Source organism: Phacochoerus africanus, chromosome 3 (genome assembly GCF_016906955.1).
Source record: "Phacochoerus africanus isolate WHEZ1 chromosome 3, ROS_Pafr_v1, whole genome shotgun sequence".
NCBI lineage: Eukaryota > Metazoa > Chordata > Mammalia > Artiodactyla > Suidae > Phacochoerus > Phacochoerus africanus.
Window position 1 is genome coordinate 150,869,774 of NC_062546.1, and position 18,397 is coordinate 150,888,170.

The following is an 18,397-nucleotide window of genomic DNA, read 5'->3' on the forward strand; positions in this document are numbered from 1 at the left end:
GAGCTCTGAATTCCAGCAGATGTCCCTGATTTTTTTTTAAAAAGGGTTTGAACAGCTATGTTTTTCCTGTGCCTCAGATCCGATGGAACAAGGATGACTCTTCCCCCTGTTCTAGTACCTTCCTACTTTGCCAGAGGGATGTTCCTCCCTCTCTTGCACTCATACTTCATTCCAGTGATAGTAAACCACCTAGAATTTATCCCAACATGCATCTACACTGCCATCCTCTCTACCTGGAATGTTGTTTTTCCTTGAATAACTTGACACTCACTTTTTAAAATTAATCACAAACATCACCTCATCTAGGAAGCCTTCTCTGGTCTTAGTAAAGTTGACTGGCCCTTTCTCTGTGCCACATTTACCTTATATGGAGATATATCATTGTTCTTAGCATATCACACTGTCATTCATTTATTTATATATCTGTCTTCTTTTAACTCCTATCTCAAGAGACTATTTTAGTCATCTCTGTAGACATTTGATAATTTTTAAAAAGTAAAATCCTAAAATTTGTGTTATCATTTTTGATAATGCTACTAGAATATGGGTGTTTTAGGTGGTACTTTCATTATGATTTTTTTAACTGAAATTCTTATTGAGATAATTGGAGATGTACATGCAGTTGCATGAAATAATACAGGGAATTACCTTGAACACCTTTCCAGCTTCCACTAAAGGTAACATTTTGTAAAACTAGAGAATAATATCACAATCAGGATACTGACATGGATACAATCTACTGATCTTATCCAGATTATCCCAGTTTTACGTGTATTCATGTGTATGTGTGTATGTGTGTTTGTCACCTGTGTAGTTTCATGAATCCACCACCACAGGATGCCTCATGTTGACCCTTTATAATCACACACACTTGCCTCCTGACACCTGCCTCCAGTTCCTCCATTTCTAAAATCTTGTCATTTCAAAAATGTTATATAGACTCAGTACGTAACCTTGTGGGATTTTTTTCCACTTAGCGTAACTCCCTAGAGATTCATCCAAGTTGTTACATGTGTCAATAGTTTATACTTTTTTATTATGGAGTAGTATTCCATGATATGGATGTATCACATGTTAACAATTCACTCCCAAAAGATACCCACATCAAATCTTGGGACTTGTGAATTTTTCCTTATTTGGAGAAGGATCTTTACAGATGTGATTATGTTAAGAAGTCTGAGACTTAGAGAAAATGTTCAGGGGTCCCTAAATCCAGTTTCAAGTATCCTCACATGAGGGAAGCCAAGGGAAATTTGAGACAGACTGAAGAGAAGACACAGACACACCAGAGAAGGTGATGTGAAGACAGAGGTGGAGATTGAAGTGATGCAGCCACTGGGCATCAGAAGATGGAAGAGACAAGAAACGGATTTTCCTTAGTGCTCCTGGAGGGAGTGCAGCCCTGCTAAATTTCAGACTTAGAGACCCCAGAACTTGAATTCCTTTAGTTTGGGACAACTAAAGTTGTATTAATTTGTTATAGCAGTCTCAGGAAACAGAATTGTTTGTAGTTTTTGGCTACCATTAATAATGCTGCTTTGAAATTCACATATAGATTTTTTGTGGCAAAATATATTTTCATTTCTCTGGAATATATTCCCAAAAGTACAATAGCTGAGTCAAATGGTGATTGCATGTTCAGTCCTATAAGAAAACTTCAAACTATTTTCTTTCTTTTTGGTCTTTTCTAGGGCCACACCCATGGCCTGTGGAGGTTCCCAGGCTAAGGGTCTAATTGGAGCTGTGGCTGCCGGCCTATGCCATAATATAATCACAGAAACGTGGGATCCAAGCTGCGTCTGCGACCTACACCACAGCTCATGCAACACCAGATCCTTAACCTACTAAGCAAGATCAGGGATCAAACCCATAACCTCATGGTTCCTAGTCAAATTTGTTAACCATTGAGCCACGACAGGAACTCCCCCTTCGAACTATTTTCTAGCATGGCTGTACCATTTTACATTTCCATTAGCAATATAAGAGTGATTCATTTTCTCTTCATCCTTGTCAGCATTTGATGTTGTCACTGTTTCTTATTTTAGCCATTCTGACTGGTATACAGTGAAATCTCTGGTTTTATCTTGCATTTCCCCAATGACTAATGATGTCAAAAATCTTTCATGTACCTATTTGTCATCTGTATATCCTTTTCAGTGAAATTTCCCTTCCCATCTTTTGCCCATTTTCTTATTGGATTATTTGACTTTTTTTCTACTATTGAGTTTTAAGAGTTATTTACGTATTCTAGATCATTTGTTGGATATGTGGTTTGCAAATATTTTTACCCTCTGTAGCTTATACTTTCATTCTTTTCACATGGTATTTTACAAAGCAGAAGTTCTTAATTTTGAATGAAGTCTAATTTATCAATTTTCCAATTTATGGATTATGCTTTTGGTGTCAAATCAGAACTCTTTGCCTAGATCTAGGCCCCAGAGATTTTCTTCAGTTTTCCTCCCCTTAAGTTTTATATTTTTGTTTTGCATTTAAATCTATGATCAAAAAAAAAATCAAAGCAGTTCCCATTGTGGCACAATGGAAATGAATCCAATTAGTATCCATGAGGATTCAGGTTCAATCCCTGGCCTCGCTCAGTGGTCAGGGATCTGGCATTGCTGTGAGCTGTGGTGTATGTAGGTCACAGATGCGGCTCAGATACCCCATTTCTGTGTCTGTGGTGTAGGCTGGCAGGTATATTTCCAATTTGACCCCTAGCCTGGGAACTTCCATATGCCATGGGTGCATAAATCTATAATCCATTTTTTTTAATTTTGAATATTGTATAAAATTTAGGTCAAACTTAGTTTTTGTTGTTTTGCCTACAGATGTGCAATTACCCTAGCACCATTTGTTGAAAAGACTATTCTTCTCCCTTGAATTGAATTTGAAGTTTCAAAAGTCAATCGAGCATATTTGTGTGGATTTATATTTCTGGGGTTTGTAGTTTCTTCCATTGCTCTACATGTCTGTACCTCCATTAAAAATAGAAAACACAGTTTTGATTGTTTAGTTATGTAGTAAGGCTTGATTTTGGGTAGAGATTTTTCCTGCTTTATTTCTTCTTTGTCAGGATTGCTTTAGCTATTGTAGGGACTGTGCTCTTTAGATTAAACTTGTCTATGTCTACAGTAAATCTTGCTAGGTTGATAGGAGTTGTATAAGATCAGTTTAGGGGAAAGTGACATTTTAATTGTGTTGAGTTTTCCAATCCATGAATATGGTATGTCTCTACTTCTTTAGGTCTTCTTGATTTCTAAATGTTTTGTGATTTTCAGCAGATTTCTGTACATGTTTTTAAAGAATATATCTAAGTATTTCATTTTTGAGGGAGTGATTATAAATAAATGACACTGTACTTTTAAATGTAAGTTTCCATATGATCATTTTTAGTGATATACAGATACATATATATAAATACACAATTGGTTTTTGTGTACTCTCCTGCAAACTTTCCTACATTCTTTGGGATTTAGACATAGACCATAATGTCATCAGCAGAGAGAAAAAAGTATACTTCTTCTTTCCAATTTGTATGCCTTTTATTTCTTTATTCTTGCCTTATTTTGGTGGCTAGAACTTCCAGTACAATGTTGAATAAGAGAGGTGAGAGTGGATATCCTTACCTTGCTCTTGATCTCAGGGAAAAGCAGTCTTTCACAATTAAGCATGATGTTAACTATAGATTTTTTGTAGATGTTCCTTACTAAATTGAGCCAATTCCCCTCTATTCCTAACTTGCTGAGATTTTTTTAACAAAAATGAGCGTTGTGTTTTCTCAAATGCTTTTATTGCAATAATTGATATGATCGTATGATTTTTCTTCTGTAGCTGTTGATATGGTGTTTTTTATGTCTTGGTTTTCTAATGTTGAACCAGTCTTGAAAATCTGGAATAAATCCTACTTGGTCATGGTGTTTAATTCTTTCTATACATTGGTGGATTTCAGTTTGTTTATATTTTGTTGAGAGTTTTTCAGTCTAAGTTCATGAGAGACATTAGTCTGTAGTTTTCTTGTTTTATTTTTTATTTGTCTGATTTTGGTATCAGACAATAAAAATTGGGAACTGTTTCCTCCTCTTCTATTTCTTGAAAAAAACTGTAAAATTGGTGTCCTTTAAATGCTTGTACAATTTTCCAGTGAACCCATGTGGATCTATAAATTTCTTTTGGTGGTGCTTTGTAATTATGAATTCAACCTATTTTATTATACCCCTGTTCAGATTGTCTATTTTGTCTTGTTGCATATGGTAGTTTATAGTTTCTGAAGAACTGGTTCATTTTTCTAAGTTATCAGATTTCTGAACATAAGTTTCTTTTGTCGTATTTGCTTATTACATTTATAAAATTGTTCCAAACTCTGTAGAAATATCATCTATTTCATCTGTGTTTCCTTTCTTTTTCATCTTTGTCATTCTTTCTAAAGGCTTGTAAATTTCACTGAATTTTTCAGAGTCGACCTTTCATTTTATTGAATTCTCTATTGCTTTCTTATTTTCAATTTCAGAGATTTCTGCTCTTCATCTTTATTATTTCCTTCTTCTTGTTTTGGGTTGCTTTTTTCTTCTTTCTAGCTTACTTGTTGGAAACCTTTTCTCGTTTCTAATATAAGCATTTAGTGCTATAAATTTCTCTCTCACTACTGTTTTAACTACATCCCAAAAATTTTTGATATTTAAAATTTTCATCCAGTTCTATGTATTTTTATTTCCTTTGTGTATTTTTTGATTCATGAGTTATTTAAGAAATATGTTGTTTAATTTTCCTGTTGGTTATTATACATTTCTAGTTTAATGTTGTTATGGTCAGGGAACATACTGTGTATGATTACAATTCTTTTAAATGTTTTAAGGTTTGTCTTATGGCCCAGAATATGGTGTCTCCCGGTGAATATCATGGGCACTTGAAAAAAATATATATGTTTTCTACTGTTGTTGGGTGGAGTTCTATATAAATGAGTTAGATCCTGTCAGTTGATTGTGTTGTTCAGCGTTTCTATATCCTTGCTGAGTTTGTCTAGTAATTCTATCATTTGCTGAGAGGGAGGTGTTACACTCTTCAGTTGAGGATTTATATATTTCTTCTTTCAGCTCTATAAGGTTTTGCCTCACATATTTTTGAGGCTCTGTTGCTTGATGCATGGACATTTAGGATCATTATGTCTTCCTGGTGGACTGAACCTTTTGTCATAATGTAATCTCTGTCTCTAGTAACTTTCTTTGCTCTTAAGCCTACCTTATCATACACTAATGTAGTTAACAGATAATCCTGGCTTTTTATTACTGTTTGCCTGGCATATTCTTTTCCATTCTTTTTCTTTCAGCCTACTTGTGCCATTGACTGTAAAGTAAGTTTCTTGTAGGCAGCATATAACTGGGTAAGATTTTTTTTTTTATCTGTTCTAAAAATCTCTCTCTTCTGATTGATATATTTGGGCCATTTCCATTTAAGGAAATCATATGTTAGTGCTAAGTCTGCCATTTTATTATTCACTTTCTATTTGTTTCCTCTGATTCTCATTTCTCTGTTCCTCTTTTTATTTTCCCACTGTACAGCAAGGGGGTCAGGTTATCCCTACATGTATACATTACAATTACATTTTTCCCCCACCCTTTCTTCTGTTGCAACATGAGTATCTAGACAGAGTTCTCAATGCTATTCAGCAGGATCTCCTTGTAAATCTATTCTAAGTTGTGTCTGATAAGCCCAAGCTCCCCATCCCTCCCACTCCCTCCCCCTCCCATCAGGCAGCCACAAGTCTCTTCTCCAAGTCCATGATTTTCTTTTCTGAGGAGATGTTCATTTGTGCTGGATATTAGATTCCAGTTATAAGGGATATCATATGGAATTTGTCTTTGTCTTTCTGGCTCATTTCACTCAGTATGAGATTCTCTAGCTCCATCCATGTTGCTGCAAATGGCATTATGTCATTCTTTTTTATGGCTGAGTAGTATTCCATTGTGTATATATACCACCTCTTCCGAATCCAATCCTCTGTCGATGGACATTTGGGTTGTTTCCATGTCCTGGCTATTGTGAATAGTGCTGCAATGAACATGTGAGTGCACATGTCTCTTTTAAGTAGAGTTTTGTCCGGATAGATGCCCAAGAGTGGGATTGCGGGGTCATATGGAAGTTCTATGGATAGATTTCTAAGGTATCTCCAAACTGTTCTCCATAGTGGCTGTACCAGTTTACATTCCCACCAACAGTGTAGGAGGGTTCCCTCTTCTCCACAGCCCCTCCAGCACTTGTTATTGTGGACTTATGAATGATGGCCCTTCTGACTGGTGTGAGGTGATATCTCATGGTGGTTTTGATTTGCATTTCTCTTATAATCAGCAATGTTGAGCATTTTTTCATGTGTTTGTTGGCCATCTGTATATCTTCTTTGGAGAAATGTCTATTCAGGCCTTTTGCCCATTTTTCCATTGATTGATTGGCTTTTTTGCTGTTGGGTTGTATAAGTTGTTTATATATTCTAGAGATTAAGCCCTTGTCCGTTGCATCATTTGAAACTGTTTTCTCCCATTCTGTAAGTTGTCTTTTTGTTTTCTTTTGGGTTTCCTTTGCTGTGCAAAAGCTTTGATTAGGTCCCCTGGGTTTATTTTTGCTCTAGTTTCTATTGCTTTGGGAGACTGACCTGAGAAAATATTCATGATGTTGATGTCAGAGAGTGTTTTGCCTATGTTTTCTTCTAGGAGTTTGATGGTGTCCTGTCGTATATTTAAGTCTTTCAGCCATTTGGAGTTTATTTGTGTGCATGGTGTGAGGGTGTGTTCTAGTTTCTTTGCTTTGCATGCAGCTGTCCAGGTTTCCCAGCAGTGCTTGCTGAATAGACTTTCTTTTTCCCATTTGATGTTCTTGCCTCCCTTGTCAAAGATTAATTGACCATAGGTGTCAGGGTTTATTTCCGGGTTCTCTATTCTGTTCCATTGGTCTGTCTGTCTGTTTTGATACCAGTACCACACTATTTTGATGACTGTGGCTTTGGAGTATTTCTTGAAGTCTGGGAGAGTTATGCCTCCTGCTTGGTTTTTGTTTCTCAGGATGGCTTGGGCGATTCTGGGTCTTTTGTGGTTCCATATAAATGTTTGGATTGTTTGTTCTAGTTCTGTGAAAAATGTCATGGGTAATTTGATAGAGATTGCATTGAATCTGCAGATTGCTTTGGGTAGGATGGCCATTTTTACAATATTGATTTTCCCAATCCAGGAACATGGAATATCTTTCCATTTCTTTACATCTTCTTTGATTTCTTTGATTAAAGTTTTATAGTTCTCGGCATATAGGTCCTTTACCTCCTTGGTCAGATGTATTCCGAGGTATTTGATTTTGTGAGGTGCAATTTTAAAAGGTATCGTATTTTTGTATTCCTTTTCATATATTTCTTTGCTGGTATACAGAAATGCCACTGACTTCTGAATGTTCATCTTATATCCTGCTACTTTTCTGAATTTATGAATCAGTTCAAGGAGTTTTGGGGTTGAGTCCTTAGGGTTTTCTATGTATAGTATCATGTCATCTGCATGCAGTGACAGTTTGATCTCTTCTCTTCCTATATGGATGCCTTTGATTTCTTTTGTTTGTCTAATTGCTGTGGCTAGGACTTCCAAAACGATGTTGAAGAGCAGTGGTGAGAGTGGTCATCCCTGTCTTGTTCCCGATTTGAGTGAGAAGGCTTTCAGTTTTTCCCCATTGAGGATTATATTTGCTGTGGGTTTCTCATAAATGGCTTTGATTCTATTCAGGAATGTTCCCTCTATACCCACTTTGGCGAGGGTCTTGATCATGAATGGATGTTGAACTTTGTCAAATGCTTTTTCTGTGTCTATTGAGATGATATGATTTTTGACTTTTTTTTTTTTTTGTTAATGTGGTGTATGATGCTGATTGATTTGCGTATGTTGAACCATCCTTGTGAACCTGGGATGAACCCAACCTGGTCATGGTGTATAATTTTTTTGGTATGTTGTTGGATTTGGTTGGCTAAGATTTTGTTGAGAATTTTTGCATCTATATTCATCAATGATATTGGGCAATAGTTTTCTTTTTTGGTGGTATCTCTGTCTGGTTTTGGAATGAGGGTGATGGTGGCATCCTAGAATGTCTTTGGGAGTATTCCTTCTTCTTCAACCTTTTGAAAGAGGTTAAGGAGGATGGGCACCAATTCCTCTTTATATGTTTGATAGAATTCACCTGTGAAGCCATCTGGTCCTGGACTTTTATTTGTAGGGAGTGATTTTATGACCTCTTCAATTTCATTTCTAGTGATCGGTCTGTTCAGTTGGTCTGTTTCTACTTGATTCAGTTTTGGCAGGCTGTAAGATTCTAGAAAATTGTCCATTTCTTCCAGATTGTCAAACTTGTTGCCATATAGTTGTTCATAGTATTCTCTTATGGTTTTTTGTATTTCTGCTGTATCCGTTGTGATTTCTCCTTTTTCATTTATAATTTTGGTTATTTGGGTTCTTTCTCTCCTCTTTTTAGTGAGTCTGGCCAGGGGTTTGTCAATTTTGTTCACCTTTTCAAAGAACCAGCTCTTGGTTTTATTAATTTTCTCTATTGTTTTTTGAGTCTCTATTTTATTGATTTCTTCTTTGATCTTTATAATTTCCTTCCTTCTGCTGACTTTAGGCCTTTTTTTGTTCTTCTTTTTCTAATTCATTTAGGTGGAGGGTTAAGTTGTCAGTTTGGGATCTTTCTTCTTTTTGGAGAAAGGCCTGTATTGCTATAAATTTCCCTCTGAGCACTGCTTTCGCAGCTTTGTTCCTCTTTTACTGTCATCCTATGGATTTCTTAAAAATTTTTAGGACTCCATATTGATTTAATAATATTCTTTTTTGATAGTATTGCTTTGTATAGTTTTCAGAGAGGTAGATATGGGTATTACAATATACATGCTTATGACAATATACTGGTATCACTATTTAGCTAAACCTTAGCTATTTAAGGGTTCAAAGGAAGTATAGAAATCTTACTTCCATTTAGGTCCCTTTAACTTCCCTACTTTTATTTTTATTTTATTTTTTTGTCCTTTTAGGGCCACACCTGCAGCATATGGAGGTTCCCAGGCTAGGGGCCTAATCGGAGCTATAGCCACCGCCCTACGCCAGAGCCACAGCAACGCCAGCTCCGAGCTGCATCTGCGACCTACACCACAGCTCATGGCAATGCCGGAACCTTAACCCACTAAGCGAGGCCAAGGATCAAACCTGCAACCTCAAGGTTCCTAGTCTGATTCGTTTCCACTGCACCACGATGGGAACTCCTAACTTCCCTACTTTTAATTATTATTTTCTTAAGTATCATAGTTAAATTTTGTTTCAATAATCAAATATGATTTATAAAACATATCAGGAAAAAGATAGTGATGATTAATTTTATGTGTCAATTTGACTGAGCCATGGGGTGCCAATATATTATTCAAATATTATTCTGGGTGTTTTTGTGAGTTTGTTTTTGAATGAATTTCACATTTAAATCTACAGACTGAGTAAAACAGATTCCTCTCCTTGATGTGGGTAGGTCTTATCCAGTCAGTTGCAGGCTTGAATAGAACAAAAGGTTGACCCTTCCCTGAATAGGAGGGACTTCCTCTTGCCTGACTGCCTTTGACCTAAGCTATCAATTTTTTTCCTGCCTTCAACTTAAACTGAAACATTAGTTTTTCCTGGGTCACAAGTCTGCCAGTCTTTGAACTAGAACTACATCATTAGCTTTTCTGGTACTTTTTCTTTAGTTTTCTGACTGCTTACCTTAGAGATTCCCAGCCTCCATTTTCATATGAGCCAATTCCTTTAATAAATATTCTTATTAAATATGTATATACATAGATGTATATATCCTATTGATTCCGTTTCTCAGGAGAACCCTTACCAATGCAGACAGTCTATCATATGTGCCTATATTTCTGCTTTTTCAATTATTCTTTCTTCCTTACTAAAGCTCTAAGAATCATTCTTTTATCATTTCTTCTCTATTTTAAAAAGTTTCTTTGACCAATCCTTAAAGGTAAAATTGCTAATAATAAATTCCTTTGTCTCTCACAAAATTTCCCAGAAGTGGTAATAGAAACTTACTCATAGGCAGTATGAGTACCTCTTCCCCTGGAGTTGCATCTTGATTTGGAGTGAGGAGCAGAGGGTACTTATGGGATTACATAGTGTCAAGGCTCAGATAGGAGAGTTTAAGGCTTGTCATTTCTGCACATAAGCATCTGCTATAAAATTTTTATTTCTGTCTGGTATTTGGTTATTAGTTCATGCTTGTACTACAGGGATATTTCCTTATTAACAACTAGGAGGGATCTCTGGGTAGGCCCGCATTTCACTCATAGCACATGGGAAATATTCTCCTGCCACCACTCCAATCCAGGCTGCAGGAAAACCTGTTTCCCTGCTCCTCTCAGAAGCTCTGTGGTTCCCAGGCTCATCCAGCAGCCTCTGTGATCATGAAGCCCACAGGAAATTAGGAGAGTGTTTCAGGTCCATCTGCCCATCCTTACTAGGGGCCAGGAACACCAGCCCTTGTGGACTCTTTGAAGGATGGAAGCCTGCATCTATTTTGTCTAAAACCAAGACTCATCTGTGGCTTCTGTTATTTCCACCCACTCATTATAACTGGATGGGGGAAGGAATAGGGATCCTTGACATGCAGACAAAATTATTTAAGCTCTCTTTGCTTCCCCTCTGATTCTCCCTTCTGTAGCCCAGAGTGTTCTAAAATGGCTTTAGGGGCATACTAAGAACTTCCTGTTCTTTCAGAAGGAACAAACTAAATTCTAAACTTAGTGAAAGAACTGCAAATGGGTTGGAGTCAGTTACCTCTTATTCAGAGAAATAGTCCAACTCCTTATCACTATTCCATGGACCCTACACCTACCCTGCCAACCCCAAAACCAGAATAAGACTGACAGAGAGGAGGGGAAGTTCATTCTGAGGTTAGTAGTTCTTTAAGTTTTATCTCTATTACATCTTTCTTTTCTCCTTTGGGGAGGAGATGTGTTATTTTCCTCCCTGTATTAGTCTGCTAGGGATGTTGTAATAAAGTACCAACAACATTTTAGTTTAACAATACAAATTTACCACTTCATAGTTCTGGAGGCCAGAAGTCCAAAATCAAGCTGTAGCAGGGTAGGTTCTTTCTGAGGAAAGGATTAGTTCCAGGCCTCTTTCCTCAGTTGGAAGATGATTAAATTCTCCCTGGGTTTTCACATCATCTTGCTTTTGTGTGCACCTGTCTCTATGTCCAGATTTCCCCTTCTTATTATGGTATCAGTCATACTGGATTAGAGTCAACCTTAACGACCTCATTCTAATTTAATTTCCTCTGTAAAGACTCTCTCTCCAAAAAAGGTCACATTCTTAAGTACTGTGGATTACGACTTCAATATATCTTTTTTTTTGGGGGGGGGGAACAGGGGAGTAAATCCCTAAAGCCAAGCAATGGGCAAAAAGGGAGATTGGCATTTTGTTCTCTGATTAAGTGTCTGTTTTGCCAGTGGACTTGTTAGTCTCCCCTGTGCTACATGAGCAGGTAAGAGAAATATGGAGAGAAACCCCCCATCCCCACTTAATCCACCTCTATTTTCCTGGGCCTTCAGCAGCTCTAGATTTTCAAGGGGAATGTTGGTTATCAGGTGGATTCTCTACATGACCCCCAAGCCCTAAGAGGTGATAGGTAGATGACAGTAAAGGACACGATCATGCCAGGACTAATGCAGTGTAGGAGAAAGAGGCACACATGGTTGCTACCAACTTGGGGTGAGATGGAAGATGAAGCCCATCTTAGAGACTCCCAATGTCTAAGGGACCATTTGAGGGGAGCTCCCCCATAGATGTTAGGAGCATGTGTGACCCACAGAGAAAACCAGAGTAGTAACTACCTCCCAAGAAGAGCACCACAACCTTGTCAAGGCTATGAGGTAAGGACACCCCACCTCTCCATCCCACCATGGTTCTCCACCACCTGGGCAGAAGGGCAGGCAGAGTGAGGGGTGGCATGAGAGCCAGCCATGCCCCAACTTCCACTCTAAGCCTCTAGCCAAATCTTATTTTGGCTGTGAAGTGGATGGTTTTATAAATAGAACTGAATCTTCTAAATCAGATAATCCCTCTGAGTATACAAAAGTGAAAAGTTATGGGCTGAGAAGGTGTGAAGGGAGCTGCTATCCAGTAGGAAAAAGGCATCTGAGTGACCAAAACTGGGGGAAGTGCCTGGAAAAATAAAACCTGGTCAGGCTTGCTCCTCAATGAGTTGAGACTCCAAACAGTAGGTAATGTGCACATGCATACAAAGCAGCACTAAGATAGCTTCCACTCTGGTTCCTGCTGTTTCATTTAGCATGACACCATGAGCAGCTTCCCCTTTCATTAGGTATTCTTCAGAAAGGCAATTTTTAATGACTATGGTTTCTATCATTCATCTTATAAATGTATTATAACATATTTAACCTTTTTCCTATTGGACATTCAGGATACATTTACTATTTTGGAATTATAAATCATGACACAATCACCTCTGTGCATATATCTCTGTCCCGTTTCTATTTCAAACAGGAGACATTTTTATACCTGCTTTTTTTTCAGATGGGAGGATTAATGCTAACCAATTTCAGAAGTTAAATGATTTGCCTTCATCATATGCTAAACTCGAGCCTTTTGAGAATGAATCACTGACTATCTTACCAGTATATGAAAACTATCCTTTATGCCTAATGCAAAACTTGAAAAGTTGTCTCATTTTCTTATCCATTTTCCTATATAGTAATATCCAGTGTTATAGTAGATAATGAGAAATGTTTTATTTATAGAATATATCTGTAACATTTTGTGTATGTCTTGGCTAAGTGTATTTTATATCAGTAGCTAATTTCATTAGCATGGGAGAAAAATGGAGAAATTCATGAACTGGAGCTTTACATGTTTGTTTTCAAAACCCATCAAAGAGACAGTTTTCCATGATAACAACCATTTGAGACCACAAATATATTATAGCACATAAGTCTGAATGTTACCTGAGTTTATTGAGTGGTAGGAAACAACAGCAAAATAGTGATGGAGAAATATGGATGGCTTCACTACTAATTAAATATGGTTAAAACTCTGGATCTGCAATTTCCATGCTGTGTAAACCTAGGCAAATTTTATCTCTGTACCTCTGTTCCTATTCTGTAAATTAGCAATAATCACAGTACCTACCTCAGGCTTCATGAGAAGATTAAATGGGGCAGGGGGGAAGCTCTTAGGACCAGAATATGCCCCACAGAAAATTTTCATTTAATGTTAGCTACTTATATTACCTCTTTTAGAAACCACAGGTCAACCTCAATTTAAGCACAGACATTTGGATTCTAACAGATGTAATTCAAACCTTTACTCGGGGCTAGTGACTCCCTAATCTAGATATAAGACAGTCATCAGTTTTTAACCTAACACCAACTATATTTTAGTATGTAAATGCACATACATTAATGCACCTGTGAATATTTATAACAACCATCATCAAAATAAGTAAATATAAAATGGAAAAGTAATTTTTCACTATTGTAGAAAGTGTATATCTTGTATCTTCTAAGTTCCTTTAAGTCCCTTCACAACGTAAATATTGACTGAAGAGAATAAGTTAATGCAATTAAATCATATACTGGGAAAAGAGTGGTTAGGTTTAGTTTGAAATATGAAAATTATTTATTTATAGCAAACAAACAAAAGTAATTTTTACCAGAGCTGAATATGGATCACTGTATAACCTCAAGAAATTAAAAACTATGTAACAGCACTGAGTAAAATTCCAACCAAGGGCTGCATGGGCGGCGCATGGTCCCACTTCAAGTTGAAGCCTCATTACCAAAACAAACACTTGCTAGTGAGGAATTTGGAGGAGACTTACCCTGGCTTCCCACGTGAACCTGGGTAGGAGGCCTACTTTCTGTAGAAACCTTCACCATAGACAACAGTCCATTTCAGATTTCTCTTTAGTTTTGTGTTACAGGGACAAAGCTCGATGACTAGCAATGTGGAGGAGTCAGCATTGCCCAAGGACAAGGTAGAGGATTTGTAAGACTGTTTAGAATTCAGGGTGGTTGCAGGAATGAGAAAATTCCAAAGTTTCTGCCTCTACCCTGCCCACAGGAAAGGGTGAGAGGCAAGAGGCAGGGCAAGCGATTGCGGTGGTGCTGGAGCTCAGAGGTAAGCCTTGTTGGTTTTGGCAATCCCTGTTCCTATTGTTAGAACACCACCAGCTTGCGGCTGCCAACGCCCTAAAAGAAGAGCACAAGTCTAGCACACAAGATTAATGTTTCTTTCCTGCATCATGGGATGTTATAAATAAAGCTGGAGCTTTTTATATACTATCTAATAGTATGCTATTCAACAGAAAGCAGATGAAGGAAACCAAAGAAAGCCTAATTCTGCAGAAAGGAGAAAAAAATGAACATCACTGACCCATTTTAAACACATTTCAAAATATATTAAGAAATGTTCACATACTATTGAGATATAGAACTAAGTCCGTGGTCCAATACGCAAACTGCGTTTATATATATTTGTGTCTAGTATAATATATATTCGTAACAATAAAAATAAGTATCCTGAGAAGTAAAAAACAGCTTTTAGATATTACCTGTAGGATAGAGAATACATACATATTAGTGGCGGTAGTTTCAAGGTGAATGATAAGCCTTGCTCTAAATCCTTCATGTTCTAGAACAGAAGCACTTCTCTCAGCAGTAAATGGGGCCCCAGGCCCTCCCACCTACCTGTGCTGGTGTGGGTGCTAGGGCTGGCCAGCTGTGGCCCTGAGCCCTGAGCTGAGGGTGGGGGCTGTCCATCACTCAGCTGCTTGACTCGCTTGCGGTGAGATTTGCCATTGTAATGGACTTGGGCCTGGGCTGCAGAGTTTAGCTGGATGTTGCACACCTCACAGAAGGAGAACAAGATTTTCTTTTTCTCTTTACTCAGCTGGTCCTCAGGCTTGTCATTCTTTATCCCCTTTTCCTCAAAGCCCCGTAGAAAAGTTGCCATATTCATAATTCCATCTTCAGAGGAATTGTCAGGGCTTAAGGAATATGTCATACCTGAAAAAAAAAAAGTACAAGTGCTTATGAAATATATGCCTTCTTATTTTCTGGTATGATTATAACTAATTTTCATGGTAAAGCTCAAGTTAAAATCTGCCAGCTATTCAGTGTTCACTCTTGGAAAAAGGTATCCAAAGTATTTAACTGAGCAAATATGGTCTTTGAACACGTGTTTCCTGTATCTGGAGAATTTTCTATTCCATCCTTGCCCCTCCTCCCATTACCTCAAAATTCTTTCGCCCTTTTAACTCCTGCCCACCCGAGATCTTAGCTGGAATGTCACCTTCTCCAGGAAACCTGTCTGACCCTGGGGATAGAGCACGATTACATGCTCAGGTAGTGCTATGTGGACACCCTTCAGAACACCTAGCACCCTGTGCACTTCCTTGTGTCTATGCAATTATTTGATTTATGTCTGTTTCCCCAGCAGAGTATAAGCCCAGTGGGGGCAGTAACCTCATTTCTGGATATCTCTTAGACCTAGAATGGTACCTTTTACATAATAGGCTTTCAAATATCTATTGAAGGAAGGATAGAATAATAAATGATGCCATGAATTCATCATCATGTAGAAAGGATATGTGTAGACACAAAGGTATATACAATACACACACACCTGCCAAGCGACACAAGCCTTAAACTGAGGAGGAAGTATATAACAAAGACTAAATACATTATGTCGGCAACTTACATTGGGTTGTATTCCAAAACCCCTTTATAAGTCAGCCAGTGGAAATCTGAACATATTTTCTTATAGATGTAGAAAAATAAATTGTTTTTAGGTATCCAGATTATCCCATAAACATCAGTTTAATCTTTGATGAAGTTGAAATGCAGAACATCTGAAATACAAAATAACAGAAATACAATACGTGGTAAGCTAGTAACTAAAAAGTAGAAAAAGAGTAAGACATATAGGATACAATTCTATTTATTTTTAAGTGCTGATTTTCATTTATTTAGATAATGATAAATTATTTATTTAGATAGTGATAAATTATAACCTAAATGAAGATTTCAAAGGAGACTTTTCAGTACATGAAGAATCTTGGGTAATGAGGATGACCTTGACTAACATGTAATTTTTTCATTTTCATTAATACCAATATTACTAGCATGTTTATACTTATCAGTGTCATTATTACAGTGCTTTTGATTCTCAACTAGAATAAGGAAAAAGATACTCTCATAGAAGAAAGAGAACAATATTCAGAGACTAATTGGGCAAAAACTAAGCGAAAGGGGCCATGCAAGAAAAATATTTGGCTGTGCTATGAGGGGATGAAGTGTCCAGATAAAAGAAGGATTGTGGTTTGTGTTTGGGATTCTGCTTGTAGGAAAAACTCAAAGATACTGGCTTTGAGTAGTTCTGTTGATTGAAGTTGGCTTGGAACTCTATGGAGGGGAAAAAGCAACTAAAGACTAGACCATATGTGAAGCATTCACAGGCTGAATGTTTAAAATCAGAAAACAAGTTATAGTACATAGGGCATGATTATGAAGATATTGATTCTACGCATAAAGCACATCAAGAACACATTTACCCACGACGCCCTGTTGCAAAGTGCCATCCACCCTGCTGTACACCTGAAACTAATACAACATGGTTAAGTCAACTCTACTCCAACAAAATTTAAGAACAATACAAAACAAACAAAAAAGTGCCTTCCACATTATACTATAGGCTAAGTCATAACCTTCAGGAAGTTGTTAGAAAATTGCTAATTTTGATAGGTTAAACCTACTTGTTCCATAAATATTTTCTCCTAATGCCACCAATTTAAGGAACTCTACTCCACAAAATTTTCCAAGTGAATCTATTCCTTTCAGCTCTCCATCAAGGCCTGTTCTTCCTTAAAAACCTATTCAGACTACATGTAAATCAAGTGTAAGTAATTCCTATAGCTTAGTTGCAGAAAATAATTCCATTATTATTGAAATGTGATTTGAAGTGCACATATATCAATATTTTTGCTGTATTCCCTAAATCTAAAATACTATGATGTCACAAAGCTATTTTTCTCATAAAACTTTAGAAAATCTCAGCAGCATCTAAAAATTATGTTCAAACATATTACTTTGTGTCATCTCCTAAAATATTAAAATGTATCAAAAGAATTACTGAACTAAATGATTAAAAAGAGATAAATACTTTTGAAAATAAGCTCACAACTAATATATTATGCCTTGCCTAGGAAATTAACCCACTGTAAAACATAAGGAAAACCAATAACTTCTAACCTTGCAAGGGAGGTCAGGCATCATCTCAATGAATCACTGAAATCTAAGTGTGATATTTCAACTCAAGTAACCAAGATCCTTGACTCAGCTGAGTAATGATGACATTTTATTTCTTTGGAGGTGGGTGGACTTGCTCATGTTACTAATTAACATGTGGTATTTCACAGAAACAGAACATACATCATAATGCTCCATTTTAAATCTTAAATCTAAAAAATGCCTTCTTTGTACTACCTTTTAAAAGATAAAAGCCAGTTTACCTGTGCTTTTCTGATTGTCATTTGTCCTAGAAATGGATTTTGCTTTAGATTTATTTAAATATATATATTTAGTAAAATATATATATTTAATATTATATATATTTAGGTAAGAAAGAAACCTTTAAAATGAAATGAAGGGCTATTCTAGAATTCTCCTGTAACCTCTGCAGAATACCAACACCCTTCATCCCTACCCCCAGAGTTACTCTTATTTACAGGTGATCCCCCAAGCCTCCAATACCATCTTCAGGGGCCACTCTAGGGAGGATGCAATGCCTGGGGGTGAGGTGTGCCTTTTGTCCACCAGTCCCGATTTATTAGTCCTGGTGCTGGCTTCACCACACTTCCTCCCCTCATAAGGGAATGCTAACAGCCACTTGTAACCAGAATATATTTAGTTTCAGAGGTTTGGGGAAAAGGACCTAGAGGTGGTAGAGAAGCAAGACATCAGTTTCAACATCCACTTTTGGCCCCAGATTACATCACTTCTAGGCTTAGGAGATGTGTGGCGATAATAACATTTATAATGTCAACTTTCTGGGCAAGGGGAAGGTAACAGTGAGTTTAAGTGAAAGAAGAGAAAAATCTCACATTCTATTTTAAAGTGTTTTTTTTTTTTTTTGAATCAGACTATCTTAAATTAAATGCTTCACTTGCATAGGGCAGAAGGACCTACAGAGGCATCTAATTTTAAATAGGGCAGTGGGCAGCATTCTGGTTTGGTAGCCTTTGGGCTTATCTGAAGGGAAGTCAAAACAACCAGAACAAGTGTTCTATGCTTTCTTTTCTTTTCTTTTTTTTTTTTTTGTATTAA

At 37.1% G+C, this 18,397-nt stretch overlaps 1 protein-coding gene across 4 annotated transcripts in view; it reads right to left on the minus strand.

Moving 5' to 3' along the window:
• ZNF385B (zinc finger protein 385B) overlaps positions 1–15,873 on the minus strand; it is a 327,173-nt gene extending 311,300 nt beyond the window's left edge. For 3 of the 4 annotated variants that reach the window (XM_047772997.1, XM_047772996.1, XM_047772995.1), the window contains exons 1-2: positions 15,774–15,873; positions 14,762–15,079 (exon numbers count right to left, since the gene is read on the minus strand). In XM_047772997.1, the coding sequence (XP_047628953.1) occupies positions 14,762–15,077 (316 nt within the window). In that variant the 5' untranslated portion in view covers positions 15,078–15,079; positions 15,774–15,873. Of the gene's footprint in view, positions 1–14,761; positions 15,080–15,773 lie in introns of those variants that run through there. The other variant, XM_047772999.1, reaches the window with a different exon arrangement.
• Positions 15,874–18,397: the final 2,524 nt, after the last annotated feature.